At 38.5% G+C, this 21,043-nt stretch overlaps 1 protein-coding gene across 1 annotated transcript in view; it reads right to left on the bottom strand.

Annotated features, from left to right (window-relative positions):
• Positions 1-21,043, bottom strand: part of SEPTIN14 (septin 14) — a 108,250-nt gene that overhangs the window by 18,184 nt on the left and 69,023 nt on the right. The window contains exons 9-11 of the mRNA XM_040635015.1: positions 14,190-14,351; positions 2,231-2,327; positions 742-910 (exon numbers count right to left, since the gene is read on the bottom strand). Coding sequence (XP_040490949.1) covers positions 742-910; positions 2,231-2,327; positions 14,190-14,351 — 428 coding nt within the window. The remainder of the gene's footprint in view (positions 1-741; positions 911-2,230; positions 2,328-14,189; positions 14,352-21,043) is intronic.

Here is a 21,043-nt window from a genome sequence, read left to right as displayed (position 1 = left end):
ATAAAATCTTAAAAAAAAATAAAAAATAAAAAATAAAAAATAAATAAATAAAAATTGACTTTAAGAGTGGAAAAAATCCGGTTTCCACAACATCTTTATTAAAAAGTCCATCTCTTCTCCCAAAATAAAAATATGAAAGTTATGTCAGGCATCTTTCAAAATTCAATTCAGTTAAGATAGCCAGTTCAATTTTGGTTGTCTTCGAAGTACCTAAAAAATCGATATACCTGGATCATACCTCACTGTAATTCTTTAGAGTACAAATCCTATTCCTCTTAAATATAACTAAATACACCTGCTCTCAAACTATTTTCACTTGACTTCTACAATGTTACGGTTGCTTTTTCTCTTTCCTTCATCCAATATTCAATGTCCTTTGCCATCCTTCTCAATATCCTTTGCCAGCCTTTATCAATCTTTGCCAATATTTGAAAATCTCTTCCATGAACATCTATTTCATATGAAATACAAAAATAAAAACAAAATAGTATTTTTCTTCTGGATACACATTTCACCATATACACATACTGAATACTCATATTTGAGCATATAAATGGGCCCCTGAATTACATTGCTGTTAATAACTCCGTCCAAGTCTGATGATTAAAAAAACATACAATTCAGGATGACCCAGAATGTGAAATGTACAGCTATTCTCATTCCCAAATGATTGAATCTCATGGTTGTAAGGGATTTCTAAATCACCCATTAGCTTGTTCTGACAAGATCTCCTCCACTCACCTAAGTGGCTTGTTATCTGGGCCCACATCAGTAAAGCCCATTTTTTTCAGTTTGCAGCACCTATAACGTTCATAGTGCTGAATGTGGGTTTGTTCTTTCAGGTCTTCCATATTTATGCAAAGAAGCATATCCCGGAGCTTGACAAAATCACAGTGATTTTCATTTTCCACTAGGCAGAAAAATAAGAAAGCAGCAACACTCATGATCAATCCTTGGCACCCACTAAGTATTCCTGAGTGAATGTATGCATGAAAAACACATTTAAAATAACAGCTGAGAGATTGTTATAATTAATAGATATAATTCTTTGTAACTGTAACTATGATTATATGGTACATATCTATTACAGGGAGAGTTTATATTTGGATCAGGAAATTTGCTTTAAATGTATTAGCCACAGAATAAATAGGAAACAGTGAATTAACATGTTATATTACTGTATGGCATAGTTTTTTGTTAATAACTGTTAGTATTTTACAAACTACCCCCAAGGTATTTCACAGAGCACTAAGAAAGAATGTAATATAATTCACTAAAGTAAGTAATTTCATTAATGTAATCCTGCTACCATGAAGGCATTAAAAATTTTGCATGTTTTAGTTCTCAAATACTATTTATATCCTGTATTTATGAGACCAAATTAGTCAAAGTTTAAAAATCAACCAATAAATTTACATGCCTCTCTCCTATGTTTGTCATATCCATACTACTGGGCACTATATATATTTTATCATGCATGATATTGTAACCAAATTTAATATTCATTAAAATATATTGTTTTTAAGTGTGTTTCATAAATTTAATTTTTAATATAGGAATTAATAAAACAACATTTTGGAAACTAGTACAAGTGGAGATAATAATCCAATCCCCAATAATTTGTATTACAACTATATAAACCAGAGAATAAATGACTGCCTGTTGTTATATCAACTCATGACAATGTTAGATAGCTAATATAAATATTTAAGCGTAATTTTTCCAAAGGTAAATTACATGTTTTTATCTTAAAAATAGTTTACCATCCTTTTTGTCTAGTGACCACTTAAAAATGCCTTAATTAAGTAGTAATTAATTTATGTAACAGGTTTTAAACACCGGTATTTATGCTTTAATGTTGTTCAAAGTTCTTTTGTTCAAACCACTTTCCAACATTCTGAATGTAATTGTTTACGCATAGAGAGATACTCTGCCTATGTGAGATTGGGGTAAATGAGGAGGTTGTACCAAACCTCTGTGAGTTTTTGTTTAGAGCACCACCTAGCAAACGCCTATGAGAACGAATTATAGTCAAAGTAAGAATTTGCTTAAATGGAAAAGAATTTGTGCTCTTCATTAGTAACCTTTAATTTACTGTTTAGCAATAACTACCAATATTGACTCAAGTTAAAATATTTTAAGACTATGAGAATACACACACACACACACACACACACACACACACACACACACTTTCCAGAGCAAGCCTGCTCACTTTCATCACATTTACCTTGTAAAACTCCCCAAGGGTACTGACGGCCTCTGACCATTCTTTTTCCAACTTTCACTTCATCCATACTCCCTACTACAGCAAAAGGTAATTGTCCCTAAAAGTAAAACAACTTTAATTATGTTCTCTTACAACAGTATGGCCTACTCTGTTACTTATTTCTGTTATGGAAATCAAAAGAGACAAGAATATCATAGTAAGTTTATTCAAAAAATGTATCTACCCTGTCTCAGATTTTTAAATGCGGAGGTAAATTTGTGCAAATTAATTTTTGCAAGCATTATCATCAGGCCATGCACACAACTGAAAACTATCTACTGAGCAGAGCCTAAAGCAAGGGGTTCTGCTGTGGGGAATACAAATAAAAAATATTTTTACGAGACACAATTTTTTTCACATTATCTTTACCCTGAAACACAAATATGTGGAGGAAATGATATGTAAACAACTTTTAACTCTAGTATACAAGTTAAAATGGAAAATATTAAGGAAAAAAACTATGATAATTAGTTAATGGATATACAATTAGAATATATTAATAAATATACTAAATATGTCTCAATGAATTCTAAATAAAATTAAAGGGTCACTCTTGGAGGTGAGAGTCAGAGGGATCTGAAAATTAATGTGGAACCCACAGGAGACTGGGGAAGATGAAAAGCAAAGTAAGAAGAATAATCCCAGGTAAAATAGGGTTTTGAGCAGGATGTAAAGACAGCAGAAATATGCAAGATAAATTCATGATCTGTCAGAAGTTACATAGATTGTCTGAATAGAAGGGTTGATATACAAGAAATGTCAAAGAAAAAAATTATTAAGCACCATGTTAAATATTTAATAATTAACAGTATTTAATTTACGGATTAATTTTGGTTAAAAAAAAGTATTCCCTATGAATTCTAGAGGTAAAATTAGAGAGGTCAAAATCTTTAAGACAGTATCTAAAGTCAATATAACACAGAAGATAAATAAAAAGTTTACATTACTCAGCTTTTCAATTCAGAAAACTGTTTAGTTTGTGAAGTCTTAAAGTAAATGGTGTATGAAAAATAACAAAAGAAAATGGAAGAAACAGAATTCGTACTTATTTGTTATAACCAGACACTGTGTATCAGGAACTTTGCAAAGATTATAGCATTTATACCTCACAAGAAGCCTCAATAGTCATCTTAGTTATCCCATAGTGTATATAAGTCAACAGCCTCAGGGAAGATAGGAATTGTATTAAGAGCCTATTTTTTAAAGAGTTTTACTCTTTCTTAAAGTTTTTATTTAAATTTCAGTTACTTAACATATAGTGTAATATTAGTTTCAGGTGTACAATGTAGAGATTCAACACTTCCATACAACACTCAGTGCTCATGACAATGCACTCCTTAATCCCCATCACCTATTTAACCCATCTCCCCTCTGATAAACATCAGTTTGTTATCAATAGTTAAGAGTCTGTTTCTTGGCTTTTCTCTCTCTCTCTTTCCCTCTCTTTCTCCTTTACTCATTTTTTTAAAAGATTTTATTTATTTATTTATTTGACAGAGAGAGAGACAGCCAGCGAGAGAGGGAACACGAGCAGGGGGAGTGGGAGAGGAAGAAGCAGTCTCCCAACAGAGGAGCCTGATGTGGGGCTCAATCCCAGAACGCCGGGATCACGCCCTGAGCCGAAGGCAGACGCGTAACGACTGAGCCACCCAGGCGCCCCTCTCCTTTACTCATTTGTCTTCTTTCTTTCTTTCTTTCTTTCTTTCTTTTTTTTTTTTTAAAGATTTTATTTATTTATTTATTTGACAGAGAGCCAGCCAGCGAGAGAGGGAACACAAGCAGGGAGAGTGGGAGAGGAAGAAGCAGGCTCCCAGCAGAGCAGGGAGCCTGACGTGGGCTCAATCCCAGGACCCTGGGATCACGCCCTGGGCCGAAGGCAGACGTTAATGACTGAGCCAACCAGGTGCCCCTGTCTTGTTTCTTAAATTCCACATATGAGTGAAATCATATGGTATTTGTCTTTTTCTGACTAACTTATTTCCCTTGGCATTATATGCTCTAACTCTATCCATGTCATTGCAAATAGCAAGATTTCATTTTTCTTATGGCTGAATAATATTCGATTGAATATATGAACCACATCTTCTTTATCCATTCATCTATTGATGGACACATTGGCTGCTTCCATAATTTGGCTATTGTAAATAATGCTGCTATAAACATAGAGGTGCATGTATCCCTTTGAATTATTGGTTGTTTTTTTTTTTGGGGGGGGAGGTAAATACCAAACAGTGCAGCTTTGGATCATAGGATTGCTCTATTTTTAATCGTCTGAGGAATTTACATACTGTTTTTCCTGTTTTGCTTCTTATAGTCCAGTTTTCTTTTTGTTTCCATTTACATCTTAAATGTTTTTTCATACCTCCACTTTTAATCTGCGTGTGTCTTTAGGTCTGAAGTGAATCTCTCATAGACAACATATGGGTCTTGCTTTTTTATCCGTTCAGTAATTCAATGTCTTTGGATTAGAGTATTTAAAACATTTACCTTTAGGGCGGTCAATGATAAATAGGTACTTATTGGCAGTTATTAATTGTTTTACAGTTGTTTTTATGGCAGTTATTGTTTTACAGTTGTTTTTATACTTCTTCTCTATTCCTTCTTCCTTCTCTTGCATTCTTCCTTTGTGGTTTAATGTTTTTCTCTAGTGTTATTCTTTTATTTCTTTATCTTTTTAATATCTATTTTAGATTTTTTATTTTTTTACCATGAGTTTCATATATAATATCTTATGTGTATAGTAGCTTATATTAAGTTGATGGTGACTTAAGTTTGAACCCATCTTAAAAGAATGAAATTTCTATCCCCTCTCCCCACATTTTAAATATATGATGTCATACTTTACATCCTTTTATCTTATGAATTCTTGACTCATATTTGTGGGTAGGATGGTATGGGTGTTTTTGTTTTGTTTTGTTTAACTTCAAGTTAGTTAACATATAGTTTTATTATCAGTTTTAGGGGGAGAATTCAGTGATTCATCAGTTGCATATAACACCCAGTGCTCATTATATCAAGTGCCCTCCTTAATGCCCCCATCACTCAATTACCCCATCACTCACCCACCTCCCCACCAGCAACCCTCAGTTCATTCTGTATAGCTAAGAGTCACATCTGCTGTCTCCTGACTTGTTAATATCATCCATTCTGACCAGTGTGAGGTAGTGTCTCATTGTGCTTTTGATTCATATTTTCCTGATGCTGAGTGATGTTCAGCATTTTTTCATGTGCCTGTGGGACATTTGTATATCTTCTTTGCAGAAATGTCTGTTCATGTCTTCTACCCATTTCGTGACTGGATTTTTGTTTTTTGGCTGTTGAGTTTGATAAGTTCTTCATAGATTTTGGATACTAGACCTTTATCTGGTATGTCATTTGCAAATATCTTCTCCCATTCCATAGGCTGCCTTTTAGTTTTGTTGATTGTTTCCTTTGCTGTGAAGAAGCTTTTTATCCTGATGAAGTCCCAATAGTTCATTTTTGCTTTTGTTTCCTTTGCCTTTGGAGACATGTCTAGGAAGAAGTTCCTGGGGCCAAGGTGAAAGAGGTTGCCATTTGTGTTCTCTAGGATTTTGATGGATTCCGTATCACATTTACATCTTTTATCCATTTTGAATTTTTAAAAAGATTTTATGTATTTATTTGGCAGAAAGAAAGAGAGAGAGAGAGAGAGTGCACAAGCAGGAGGAGTAGGAGAAGGAGAAGCAGACTCCCCGCCAAGCCGGGAGCCTGATGCAGGGCTCAATCCCAGGACTCCAGGATCATGACCTGAGCCAAAGGCAGATGCTCAACTGGCTGAGCCACCCAGGCACCCCTGAATTTATTTTTGTGTATGGTATAAGAAAGTGGTCCAGTTTCCTCCTCCTGCACGCAGCTGTCCAATTTTCCCAATACCATTTGTTGAAAGACTGTCTTTTTTCCATTGGCTATCCTTTCCTGCTTTGTCGAAGGATAGTTGACCACAGAGTTGAGAGTCCATTTCTGGGTTCTCTATTCTGTTCCATTGATCTATGTGTCTATGTACGTACCAGTACCATCGTGTCTTGATGATTACAGTTTTGTAATATACCTTGAAGTCTGGAAATGTGATGCCTCCAGCTTTGCTTTTCTTTTTCAACATTATTTGGACTATTTGGGGTCTTTTGTGGTTCTGTACAAATTTTAGAATTGTTTGTTCCAAGCATGCTACGACTTTTAAGTACAGAAGGTAGAACTGAAATTTAAGTCTAACTACAAGGTTTATCTTTTCAAATATGATTTGAGGAGGAGTTAACATGACAGAGGAGTAAGGGGAACCTAAGTTTCCCTCATCCCTTGGACACAGCTAGATAATTATCAAAACAATCTGAACAGCCAAGAAATCAATCTGAGGCCTGAAAGAACAAAACTACAAGTCTTCAAGCAGAAAAGCAAGCACCCTCTGGAAGCTGGAGGTGCAGAGAGTGGATCTGGGGGAGATAAGAACTTTGCGGGCTGCGGAGGGGAGGGAGCCCTGCTTACAGCTCTGTTTAAGCAGCAGAGCATAAAATTTGAAGGTTAGGAGTCAGCCACCACCAGGTCGTGACTAGCTAAAAGTTGCTGCAGTAGAGAAGGAGGGCAGAGACCCAGGAATGGCCTGAGAATGCCTGGGTCGCAAGAAGAACGGGTGGTGCCAACATGCTACACTGTTCCCAGGCATAGGAGCAGGGAATCTAGCTGAGGGCCGTGACACTGGATGCCAGCTCTCTTCTCTTCCTTGCCATAAACTCTAAACTGCTGTGCAGTAACATGGCCACTTTCTTGGGATGGGCCAGTAAATGGGTAAAAAGCCATGAGACCCTGACCCAGAGGACCAGCATGGGTCTGCACCACAGAAGTCCCTAAAATTTAGAGTTTTGAAACCCAGCCACACAACTGAGACAAACAACTCAGACACAGGCAGGGTGAAGGCAGAGATCTGAAGGAAGCCAGGGACAAGAGGGGTGATTGTTTGCATTTCTGTGAAGGGCTCCTGAAGAGTGGTGGATGTGAACTCTCAGTTCCAGGGCTAGAGAGCATGGGGCCGCCATTTTCACCAGCTCCTCAATGCTAAAAGTCTTAAGGGAGCAAATCTCCAGCTAGTAGAGGTTGGAGCAGCCTACACCAAGCCCTGCCCCCCACACCCTGCAGGCACATCTCCACTTGGACAAGTCCACTTGAGAATCAGCGAGGCCCTCCCCCATAAGACAAGCAGAAACAACTCACACACAAGTCTACTGATCATAGAGGACGCCAGAGCCTCATCTCTAGGGGAAATAGGGGAAATCTAACTACCTTTTTATTTCTATTTTTTATTATTTATTATTTATTATTGCTACTTTAATTGTTTATTATTTTTTAACTTTATTTTTATATATATTTTTATATTTTATCTTTGTTTTTGATTTTTGGGGGATCTAGCTGCTGCTGCTGCTGCTTCTGCTTCTTCTTCTTCTTCTTCTTCTTCTTCTTCTTCTTCTTCTTCTTCTTTTAATTTAGCTTCTTTTAACAAGCAGACCAAAATACAACCAGGGTCTAGTTTGCTTTGTTTTTTCTGGAAAAAGTGACAAGGCAGAGGAATTCACCCCAAAAGAAAGAACTAATGGCCAGGGATTTAATCAAAACAGATATAAAAAAGACGTCTGAACTAAAATTTAAAACAACAATTATATGGATATTAGCTGGGCTTGAAAAAATTCACAGAAGAAACTAAAGAATCCCTTAATACAGAGATAAATGAATTAAAATCTAGTAAAACCAAAATTAAAAATACTATAACCGAGATGCACGTTATAAAAATGAGGATGGATGAGTAGAGGAACAATTCATTTATACAGAAGATAAAATTATAAAATAATGAAGCTGAAAAGAAGAGGGAAAGAAAGGTAATGGATCACAAAGGTAGACTTAGGGAAATCAGAGACTTATTAAAATATAATAACATTTGCATCATGGGTGTCCCAGAAAATAAAGAGAGAAAATGGGGCAGAAGGCTTATTTGAACAAATTATAGATGAAAGCTTCCCTAATATGGGGAAGGATGCAGACATTAAAACCCAAGAAGCAAAGAGAACTCCCATTAAATTCAACAAAGGCCGATCATCGCCAACACATATCATAGTCAAATTCACAAAATACACAGAAAAGGAAAGAATCCTGAAAGCAGCAAGGGAAAAAAAAAAGTCCTTAACTTACAAAAGAAGATAGATCAGAATCACAGCGGATTTGTGGCAGGTCAGAAGAAAAGATATATTCAACATTATGTGTGGGAAAAACAGGGAGCCAGGAATTCTTTATCCAGCAGAACTGTCATTCAGAATGAAGAAGAGATGAAAGAGTTTTTCAGACAAACAAAAACTAAAGGAGTTTGTGACCACTAAACCAGGCCTGTAAAAATTTTAAGGGGGACTCATTGAGTGGAGAAAAAGGACCAAAAGCAACAAAGACTAGAAAGGACAACAGAACATGACAAGAAACATACTCTACAGGTAGCACAATGACACAAAATTCATATCTTTCAATAATCACTCAGAATGTAAATGAACCAGGGGGCGGGGGGAAAGATGGCAGAGGGGTAGGGGACCTTATTTCAACCGGTCCCCTGCATCGAGCTGGATATCGACCAGACCATTCTGAACACCCACAAACTCAGCCTGAGATGTAAGAAGATACATCTGGATCTCAACAAACAGAACATTACTGGTGGTTTGTCTCGAGGTATGAAGTGGGGAGCTGAGAATCTGTGGGCACATATCGGAAGACAAACAGAAGGGGGAGGGAGCCTCTGTGAACTTGTGCTGGGAAGGTGAAAGCCTCCCACCCTGGGGACCAGGCACAGACTTGCAGACCAGAAAGGTCTTTAGGACACCACCCACCACACTGAACCGGGAGCTCGGGAGCGCGTGTGCGAGCTAGGGCGGCTGGTGGTGTTAGAAGCACAAAGGGCAGAGACGTGGCAGCCCTGGGAATGAGGACTGGGAGAGCAGCTGTGGAGCACACAACTCAGGACACTGTGGGTTTTAGCAGCACTGACAGAATGGAGTCAGTGTAGCCTGGAGAGCTCAGTGAAGAGCAGACTGCGATCTCTCTGTTCTGAGACAGAGGTTTGGATATGGTCACGTCTGCTCTGACTCTCAGAAAAGACACAGAAAGCTACCAGGGAGAGCTGCCAGAGAACAAAAGCCCCAAAAAACTGGTTCTCACTGAGTCCATCCCCCCCACAGGGGGTAGGGCAACTCTCCCCAAAGAGGGTTGCCTGAGTATCAGCGCAGCAGGCCCCTCCCCCAGAAGGCCGGCTGGAAGTACAAGAAGCCCATCTCCTTAAGGTCCCTATAAAACAGTTGCATCTTGCTTGGGTCCTGGTCAATAACTTGGACTCTGTACATCCCCACAACCACACCTCATCAGGATGACAAAGAGGAGGAACCCCCAACAAAGGAAGAAACAGAGACTATGGCCTCTGCCACAGAACTAATGGATATGGATATAACCAAGATGTCAGAAATGGATTTCAGAATACCAATTATCAAGATGATATCTAGGCTTGAGAAAAATAGTAACAAAAATATAAAATCTCTAAGGGCTGAAATGAGATCTAATCTGGCTGACCTTAAAAATGCTATGAATGAAATGCAGTCTAAACTGGATGCTCTGACTGCCAGGGTAAATGAGGCAGAAGAACGAATTAGTGAGTTAGAGGATGAGATGATAGAAAAGAAGGAAAAAGTGACATGGGAAAAAAAAATCCAATTTCAAGAAATTAAGCTGAGGGAGATTACTGACTCAATGAAACATTACAATGTCAGAATTATCAGGAACCCCAAGGAGGTGGAGAAAGAGAGAGGTCTAAAAGATATATCTGAGCAAATCGTAGCTGAGAACTTCCCTAATCTGCGGAAGGAAACAAGCATTCATGTCCAAGCAGCCCATTCTTTGGCTCTCTGTTTGCAGCCAGCTTCCTTGCTCCAATGCCTGGGAACTCTGCAGCACTCAGGGACCCCCATTCTTTTTGTGACCCCAGGGATCCTGAGACCACACTGTTCCACCTAGGATTCTGCCCGCTTTGCCACCTGAGTGCCTTTCAGACAGGAACGTCCCTCACGGAGCAGACGTCCACAAGTTTTGATTTTGTGCTCCATTGCTCTATCACTTTCCAGTAGCCAGCTTATGGAGGCTCCCTCCCCCTAGCTCCGTGGTTTGTCTTCAGATATATGGCCTGGGATTCCTTGCAAAAAGTAGTTGCTTTTCTATTTGTAGAATTGCAGCAATTCTTTTCTTAGATCTCCAGTTGAGTTCACAGATGTTCAGAAAGATTTGAGAGCTATCTAGCTGAGTTTCAGGGGCCAGACAAAAACAAGGGTCCCCTACTCTTCTGCCATCTTCCTCTGAAACCTGTTATATTTCTATACACCAATAATGAAGCAGCAGATAAAGAAACCAAGGAATCAATCCCATTTGCAATTGCACCAAAAACGGTAAGATACCTAGGAATATATCTAACTAAAAAAGTAAAAAAATCTATACTCTGAAAACAATAAAACACTAATGAAAGAAATTGAAGAGGACACAAATAAATGGAAAAACATTCTGTGCTCGTGGTTTTGAAGAACAAAGGTTGTTAAAATGTCTATACTACTGAAAGCAATCTACACATTTAAAGCAATCCCTATCAAAATACTACCAGCGTTTTTCACAGAACTAGAACAAACAATCCTATAATTTGTATGGAACCAGAATAGACCCCAAATAGCCAAACAATTGTTTAAAAGAAAAACAAAACTGGAGGCATCATGATTCTGGATTTCAAGCTATGTTACAAAGCTGTAGCCATCACGATAGTAAGGTACTGGGGCTCCTGGGTGGCTCAGTCAGTTAAGTATCTGCCTTCAGCTTAGATTATGATGCCAGGGTCCAGGGTTCAAGCCCTGCATTGGGGTCCATGCTCAGTGGGGAGCCTGTTTCACCCTCTCGCTCTGCAGTTCCCCTTGCTTGTGTTCTCTATCAAATAAATAATATTAAAAAAAGAAAAAGACAGTATGGTACCAAAACAAAAACAGACACATAGATCAATGGAACAGAACAGAGAACGCAGAAATGGACTCTCTAATCTATAGCCAACTAATCTTCAATAAAGCAGGAAAGAATATCTAAAGGGAAAAAGAAGGAAGGAAACACCTCTTCGATAATGGTGCCGGGAAAACTGTGCAGCAACATGCAAAAGGATGAAACCAGACCTCTTTCTTATACCATAAAACAAAAATAAATTCAAAATGGATGAAAGACCTAAGTGTGAGACAGGAATCCATCAAAATCTTAGAGGAGAACACAGGCAGAAACCTCTTTGACCTCAGCCTTGCAACTTCTTATTAGACACATCGCCTGAGCCAAGGGAAACAAAAGCAAAAATGAATTGTTGAGACTTCATCAAGATAAATAGCTTCTGCACAGCAAAGGAAACCATCAACAAAACTAAAAGGCAAACAACAGAATGGGAGAAGATATTTGCAAATGACATACCTGATAAAGGGTTAATATCCAGATCCTATAAAGGACTTACCAAATTCAACAACCAAAAAACAAACTATCCAGTTAAGAAATGAGCAGAAGGGGGGCGCCTGAGTGCCTCAGTCGTTAAGCATCTGCCTTTGGCTCAGGGCGTGATCCCGGCGTTCTGGGATCGAGCCCCACATCAGGCTCCTCTGCTGGGAGCCTGCTTCTTCCTCTCCCGCTCCCCCTGCTTGTGTTCCCTGTCTCGCTGCCTGTCTCTCTCTCTCTCTGTCAAATAAATAAATAAAATCTTAAAAAAAAAAAGAAATGAACAGAACACATAAATAGACACTTTTCCAAAGAACATACAAATGACTAACAGGCAAATGAAAAGATGCTCAACATAACTTATCATCAAGGAAATGCAAATCAAAACCATGATGATATGCCACCTCTCACCTGTCAGGATGGCTAAAATTAACAACACAAGAAACAAGAGGTGTTGGTGAGGATGCGGAGAAGGGGAATTTTCTTGCACTGTTGGTGGAAATGCCAACTGGTACAGTCACTCTGGAGAACTGTATGGAGGTTCCTCGAAAAGTTAAAAATAGAACAGCCCTAAGATCCAGTAATTGCACTACTAGGTATTTACCCAAAGGATAAAAAAATACTGATTTGAAGGGGTACATGCACCCTGATGCTTGTAGCAGCATTATCAACAATAGCTAAACTATTGAGACAGCCTAAATGTTCACTGAATGATGAATGGATAGAGAAGATGTGACATATATATATATTTCAGTAAAATATAGAAAAATCAAAGATATTAAAAGTGGATTCTTTGAAAAGATCAACAAAATTGACCAACCTTTAGCCAGATCAACCAAGATAAAAAGAGATTCAAGTTACTAGAATCAGAAATGAGACACAATACCACCAACATTGCAGAAATAAAAATAATCATAAATGAATACTATGAACAATTGCACACCAACAAATTAGACAACTAAATAAAATGGATATTTAGACATTTCTCCACTGATGATATACAAATGTAAAAAGCACATATAAAGATGCTCAACTTCAGTAATCATTAGGAAAATTCAAATCAAAAGCACAGTGAGATACTACTTCACATCCATTAAGACTAGCTATTATTTAAGAAAGAAAAAAACCAGAAAAGCAGCATTGGTTAGGATGTAGATAAACTGCAGTTGTTAATGAAAAATAGCACAGATGCTATGGAAACGGTATGACAGTTCTCAAAAAAATTAAACATAGAATTCCATAAACTCTAACAATTCCACTTCTTGGCATGTACTCAAAGTAATTAAAAGCAGGACTCAAAGAGATATTTGTATAGACATTAAAGGACAAATATCGTATAATTCTGTTCTTAGGAACTACCATAAATAGTCAAATTTATAGACAGACAAAATACAACAGTGGTTTCCAGGGGCTGAGGGGAGGAGTAATGTGGAGTTACTGTTTCTTAGATACAGGCTTTCACTTTTGCAAGGTGAAAAGGGTTCTGTGGATAGATGGTGATGACGGACATACAAAAATGTGAATGATTAATACCACTCCACTGTATACTGTAGAAGATTGAAGATGGTAAATTTCATGTTAGGTGTATTTTCCATAGTTTTTTAAACTCTTAAAAGAAAACATAAATATTTATTACCTTGGATTTGGCGAAATATTCTTAGATATGACACCAAAAATACAAACAACAAAAAAGATAAATTGGACTTCATCAAAATTAAACGTTTGTGTTTCAAATGATAGCAAAAAGAAAGTGAGGAAATGACCAACAGCTTGGGAGAAAATACTTCCAAGTTATATGTCTCATAAGGAACTTGTATCAAGAATACATAAAGAATTTACAACTCAGTGATAAAAAGACAAAGCTCACTTAAAAATGGATCTTTTTTTCCATTTTCTAGATCCTTATTAAATGGATATAAGCAAACATTTCTCCTGGGAAGATATGCTTATAGCCAATAAGTACAAGAAGAGACCAAATATCATTAATTCTATTTATATGATATGTCCAGAACAAAGAAATCATCTACAGAGAGGGAAGTTGATTAGTGGTTGCCTGGGGTTGGTGAGGAGGAGGTCTGACAGGTTGCAGAGGAGAAGAGAAGAGAAGAGAAGAGAAGAGAAGAGAAGAGAAGAGAAGAGAAGAGGAGAGGAGAGGAGAGGAGAGAAGAGGAGAGGGAGAGGAGAGAAGAAAGAAGAAAAGAGGAAGGGAGGGAGGGAAGGGGTGAAGAGGAGGGGAGTGGAGGGGAGGAGAGAAAAGAGATTTCCCACAATAGATTTTAAAGTCTCTTTGTCAGATACAAGTGACAATTTATTACTAATATTGTTACTTATAAATTATATTTTTATTCCCACACAAAACAGAATTGATATTCAGTAGTTAAAAGCTTACATTCATTGAGGAGTTCATCTGAGCAGTAGTTTCATCATCTGTTGGAAACTGATATATCTGGATGCCATTACTAACCAATTCACTCATTATTTTACACTTGAATTTCTGTAAATCATTTTTAGAAATTGTATCTGCTTTGGCAATCAATGGCACAATGTTCACCTGTAAATAAAGAAGCAAACAAAATCTCACCATTGAGGATTTGTTGTCAATCCTGGAATTTTTATGTCAAAACCTCACAAGCTCTGACAATAAATTCTTACAGCTAGATAATCATTGGCTACTACCGTACGTTCCTCACAAAATGGCTTTCCAAAGTCATTAGTACTTTTGAAGATTAATCTTTTATCAGAATTCAAGTTTAGAAGTTTCAAATTTGGAGAGCTGTGGAAAGATGGCGGAAGGGTAGGGGACCCTATTTCAACCAGTCTCCTGAATTGAGCTGGATATCTACCAGACCATCCTGAACACCCATGAAATCAGCCTGAGATGTAAGAAGGTACATCTGGCTCTCTACAAATAGAACATCTCTGACGCTTGGTCTCGAAGTATGAAGTGGGGAGCCAAGAGTCTGTGGGCAGATATCAGGAGATAAATGGAAGGGGGAGGGAGCCTCCATGCTCCTGCGCCAGGAAGGCAGAGCCTCCCACACTGGGGAGCAGCCAGACTAGCAGACCAGTAGCAGCAGGGAAAGGTCTTTGGACACCACACCAGACTGAAACCTGGAGCTTGGGAGCACGCGTGCAAACCGGGGGCAGCTGGTGGTTTTAGAAGCACAAAGGGCCCAGATGTGCCCAGCCCTGGGAGCGAGGACTGGGAGAGTGGCTGTGGGGCGCACAACCCAGGACGCTGCGGGTTTTTAGCAGCACCGACAGAAACGGAGTCAGTGTGGCTTGAGGACCTCAGTGAAGAGCAGACTGCGATCTCTCTGTTCTGAAACAGAGGTTTGGATATGGTCACTTTTGCTCTGAATCTCAGAAAAGACACAGAAAGCTACCAGGGGAAGCCGCCAGACAACAAAAGCCCCCAAAAATGTATTCTCAGAGCCCATCTCCCCACTCCCACAGGGGTCAGGGCAACTCTGACCAAACAGGGTTGCCTGAGTATCAGTGTGGCAGGACCCTCCCCCAGAAGGCAGGCTGGAAGTACAAGAAACCCACATCCCTAAGGTCCCTATAAAACAGCTGCATCTTGCTTGGGTCCTGGTCAATAACTTGGACTCTGTACATTCCCGCAACCACACCTCATCAGAATGACAAGGAGGAGGAATCTCCAACAAATGAAAGAAACAGAGACTATGGCCTCTGCCACAGAACTAATGGATATGGATATAACCAAGATATCAGAAATGGATTTCAGAATAACAATTATCGAGATGATATCTAGGCTTGAGAAAAATAGTAACAAATATATAGACTCTCTAAGGGCTGAAATGAGATCTAATCTGGTCGAACTTAAAATTGCTATGAATGAAATGCAGTCTAAACTGGATGCTCTGACTGCCAGAGTAAATGAGGCAGAAGAACGAATTAGTGAGTTAGAGGATAAGATGATAGAAAAGAAGGAAAAACAGGTGACATTGGTAAAACTAATCCAATTTCAAAAAATTAAGCTGAGGGAGATTACTGAGTCAATGAAACATTCCAATATCAGAATTATCGGGATACCTGAGGGGGTGGGGAAAGAAAGAGGTCTAGAAGATATATTTGAGCAAATCATAGCTGAGAACTTCCCTAATCTGTGGAAAGACACAAGCATTTGTGTCCAAGAGGCAGAGAGGACCCCTCCCAAGGTCAATGAGAACAGACTGACACCACGACATATAATAGAACAATTCGCAAATCTTAGATCCAGGAAAACAATCTTGAAAGCAGCGAAGAAGAAGCGATTCCTTACGTACAGAGGGAGGAACATCAGAATAACGTCAGACCTGTCCATGAAGACCTGGCAAGCCAGAAAGGGCTGGCAAGACATATTCAGGGAACTAAATGAGAATAACATGTAGCCAAGAATACTGTATCCAGCGAGGCTGTCATTCAGAATGCATGGAGAGACAAGGAGCTTCCAAGACCAGGAGAAACTGAAAGAATGTGTGACCACCAAACCAGCCCTGCAAGAAATATTAAGGGGGGTTCTATAAAAGGAGGAAGACCCCAAGAGTGATACAGAACAGAAATTTACAGAGACAATCTATGGAAACAGGACTTCACAGGCAACATGACGACATGAAAATCATATCTCTCAATAATCACTCTGAAAGTGAATGGTCTAAATGCTCCCATAAAATGCCACAGGGTCACATACTGGATAAAAAATACATGCCCCATCCACATGCTGTGTACAAGAGACTCACTCTGAACCTAAAGATACATCCAGACTTAAAGTGAAGGGATGGAGAACCATTTTTCATGCCAATGGACCTCAAAAGAAAGCTGGGGTAGCAATTCTCATATCAGACAAATTAGATTTTAAGCTAAAGACTATAGTAAGAGATACACAAGGACACTATATCATTCTTAAAGAGTCTATCCAACAAGAGAATCTAACAACTATAAATATCTATGCCCCCAACAGGGGAGCAGCCAACTACATAAGCCAACTGTTAACCAAAATAAAGAATCACAATAGACAGATCATCTAAGCAGAAAATCAACAAAGAACCAAGAGCTTTGAATGACATACTGGACCAGATGGACCTCATAGATATACACAGAACATTCCACCTTAAAACAACAGAAAACTCATTCTTTTCGAACGCACATGGAACTTTCTCCAGAATACACCATATACTGGGTCACAAAACAGGTATCAACCAATACCAAAAGACTGAGATTATTCGCTGCATATTCTCAGACCACAGTGCTTTGAAACTGGAACACAATCACAAGAAAAAATTTGGAAGAAACTCAAACACTTGGAAACTAAGGACCATCCTGCTTAAGAATGATTGGGTAAACCAGGAAATTAAAGAACTTAAGCAATTTATGGAAACCAATGAGAATGAAAACACATTGGTCCGAAACCTATGGGATACTGAGAGGCAGTCCTAAGGGGAAATACATAGTCATCCAAGCATCACTCAAAAAAACCCAGAAAAATCTAAAATACAGACCCTATACTCACACCTTAAACAACTGGAGATGGAAAAAAATTAACAGGCCTAAGCCATGCACAAAGGAGAATTAATTAAGGTTAGAGCAGAGATCAATGAACTAGAAACTGGAAATACCGTAGAGCAGATCAATGAAACCAGAAGCTGGTTCTTTGAAAGAATTAACAAGATCAATAAACCACTTATGGCCAGACTTATCCAAAAGAAAAGACAAAGGACCCAAATTAATAAAATTATGAATAAAAGGGAAGAGATTATGACTAACACCAAGGAAATAGAAACAATCATTAGAAACTATTATCAACAACTATATGCCAATAAATGAAGCAACCTGGAAGAAATGGATGCCTTCCTGGAAACCTATGAACTACCTAGACTGAAACAGGAAGAGACTGACAACCTAAATAGACCAATAACCAGTGAAGAGATTGAAGCAGTGATCAAAAACTTCCCAAAAAACAAGAGTCCGATTGGTAGGAGAAGGAAGGGAAGAATGAAGGGGGGCTAAACAGAAGGGGGAATGAACCACGAGAGACTATGGACTCTGGGAAACAAACTGAGGGTTTCAGAGGGGAGGGGGTGGGGGATTGGGCTAGGCCGGTGATGGGTATTAAGGACGGCACGTATTGCACGGAGCACTGGGTGTTATACGCAAACAATGAATCATGGAACAATACATCAAAAACTAAGGATGTACTCTATGGTGACTAATATAACATAATAAAAAATTAAAAAAAAAAAGAGTCCAGGGCCTGATGGATTCCCTGGGGGAATTGTACCAAACATTCAAAGAAGAAATAATACCTATAATCCTGAAGCTGTTTCAAAAAAATAGAAATAGAAGGAAAACTTCCAAACTCATTCTATGAGGCCAGCATTACCTTGATCCCAAAATCAGGCAAAGACCCTATCAAAAAGGAGAATTACAGACCTACATCCCTGATGAATATGGATGCCAAAATTCTCAACAAGATCCTAGCTAATAGGATCCAAAAGTACATTAAAACGGATGGGTATTAAGGAGGGCACATATTGCATGGTGCACTGGGTGTTATATGCAAGTAATGAATCATGGAACTTAACATTAAAAACTAGAGATGTACTGTATGGTGACTAACATAATAAAAAATTATTATTAAAAAAAAAAAGGATTATCCATTACAACCAAGTGGGATTCAACCATGGGATGCAATGGTGGTTCAACATTCGCAAATGAATTAGTGTGATAGAACATACTAATAAGGGAAGAGACAAGAATCATATGGTCCTCTCAGTTGATGCATAAAAGGCATTTGACAAAATACAGCTTCCTTTCCTGATTAAAACCCTTCAGAGTGTCGGGATAGGTGGTACTGTCCTCAATTTCATAAAAAACATCTATGAAAAGCACCACAGCAAATATCATTCTCAATGGGGAAAAGCTGAGAGCCTTTCCCTTAAGATCAGGAACACAACAGGGATGCCCACTCTTGCCATTATTGTTCAATATAGTACTAGAAGTCCTAGCAACAGCAATCAGACAACAAAAAGGAATAAAAGGCACTCAAGTTGGCAAAGAAGAAGTCAAACTCTCTTCACAGATGACATGATACTTTTTGTGGAAAACCCAAAAACTCCACCCCCAAAGTACTAGAACTCATACAGCAATTCAGTAATGTGGCAGGATACAAAATCAATGCACAGAAATCAGTTGCATTTCTATACACTAACAATGTGACTGCAGAAAGAGAAATTAGAGAATCGATTCCATTTACAATAGCACCAAAACCCATAAGATATCTCAGAATAAACTTAACGAGAGAAGTAAAGGATCTGTACTCTAGAAACTACAGAACACTGATGAAGGACATTGAGGAAGACACAAAAAGATGCAAAAACATTCCATGCTCATGGATCAGAAGAATAAACATAGTTAAAATGTCTACGCTACCCAAAGCAATCTACACTTTCAACACCATCCCAATCAAAATACCAATGACATTTTTCAAAGTGCTGGAACAAACAATCCTAAAATTTGTGTGGATTCAGAAAAGACCCCGAATTGCCAAGGAAATGTTGAAAAAGAAAAACAAAGCTGGGGGCATCACGTTGCCTGATTTCAAGCTATACTACAAACTGGTGATGACAAAGACAGCATGGTACTGGCACAAAAACAGACACATCAATGGAACACAATACAGACTCCAGAAATGGACCCTCGACTCTATGGTCAACTAATCTTTTACAGAGCAGGAAAAAACATCCAGTGGAAAAAAGACAGCCTCTTCAATAAATGGCGCTGGGAAAATTGGACAGCTATATACAGAAGAATGAAATTTGACCACTCTCTCATACTATACACAAAGATAAACTCTGAATGGATGAAAGACCTCGATGTGAGACAGGAATCCATCAAAACCATGAAGGAGAACATGGGCTGTAACCTCTTTGATATCAGCCACAGCAACTTCTTTCATGACACGTTTCCAAAGGCAAGGGAAACAAAAGCAAAAATGAACTTTTGGGACTTCATCAAGATAAAAAGCTTCTGCACAGCTAAGGATACAGTCAACACAACAAAGAGGCAACCCACAGAATGGGAGAAGATATTTGCAAATGACACTACAGATAAAAGGCTGGTATCTAAGATCTATAAAGAACTTCTCAAACTCAATACCCAAGAAACAAATAATCAAATAAAAAAATGGGCAGAAGGTATGAACAGATACTTTTCCAATGAAGACATACGAATGGCTAACAGACACATGAAAAAATGTTCAATATCATTAGCCATCAGGGAAATTCAAATCAAAACCACATTGAGATACCACCTTATACCAGTTAGAATGGCAAAAATGGACAAGGCAAGAAACAACAAATGTTGGAGAGGATGTGGAGAAAGGGGAACCCTCTCCCAGTGTTGGCGGGAATGCAAGTTGGTACAGCTGCTTTGGAAAACAGTGTGCAGGTTCCTAAAAAATTAAAAACAGAGCTACTGTATGACCGAGCAATTGCACTACTGCATATTTACCCCAAAGATACAGATGTAGTGAAAAGGAGGGCCACATGCACCCCAATGTTCATAGCAACATTGTCCACAATAGCCAGACTGTGGAAGGAGCTGAGATGCCCTTCAACAGACGAATGGATAAAGAAGACATGGTCACCCAACATTTGCATCAACATGGATGGGACTGGAGGAGATTATGCTAAGTGAAATAAGTCAAGCAGAGAAAGACAATTATCATATGGTTTCACTCATTTGTGAAGATTTTAGGAGAAGGAAGGGAAAAATGAAGGGGGGGTAAGAAGAGGGGGAGATGAACCACGAGAGACTATGGACTCTGGGAAACAAACTGAGTGTTTTAGAGGGGAGGGGGTAGGGGGATGGGCTAGCCCGGTGAATCGTATTAAGGAGGGCACGTATTGCATGGAGCACTGGGTGTTATATGCAAACAATGAATCATGGAACACTACATCAAAAAGTAATGACTTACTGTATGGTGACTAACATATCATAATAAAAAGAAAAAAAAGGGGGAAAAAGTTTCAAATTTCTTTTCTCAAATTTCTTACACTTTCAACACATTTCGAGTTAGTAAAATGTAAGTAGTAGAATAAGAGAGTCAAATTAATTCATTATCAATTTGATTTCTTTACTAAAAGTCAGAAGGGACTTTCATCAATACACTAAATTAATTTCATCCTTCTACCTGTCATTCATTTGCAACACCTTCTCCGTAAATCATATATTTGCTTGTGT

This window comes from Ursus maritimus, unplaced genomic scaffold (assembly GCF_017311325.1).
Source record: "Ursus maritimus isolate PB19 unplaced genomic scaffold, ASM1731132v1 scaffold_2, whole genome shotgun sequence".
NCBI classification, from domain to species: domain Eukaryota; kingdom Metazoa; phylum Chordata; class Mammalia; order Carnivora; family Ursidae; genus Ursus; species Ursus maritimus.
This window is presented reverse-complemented; position numbering and strand designations above follow the sequence as displayed.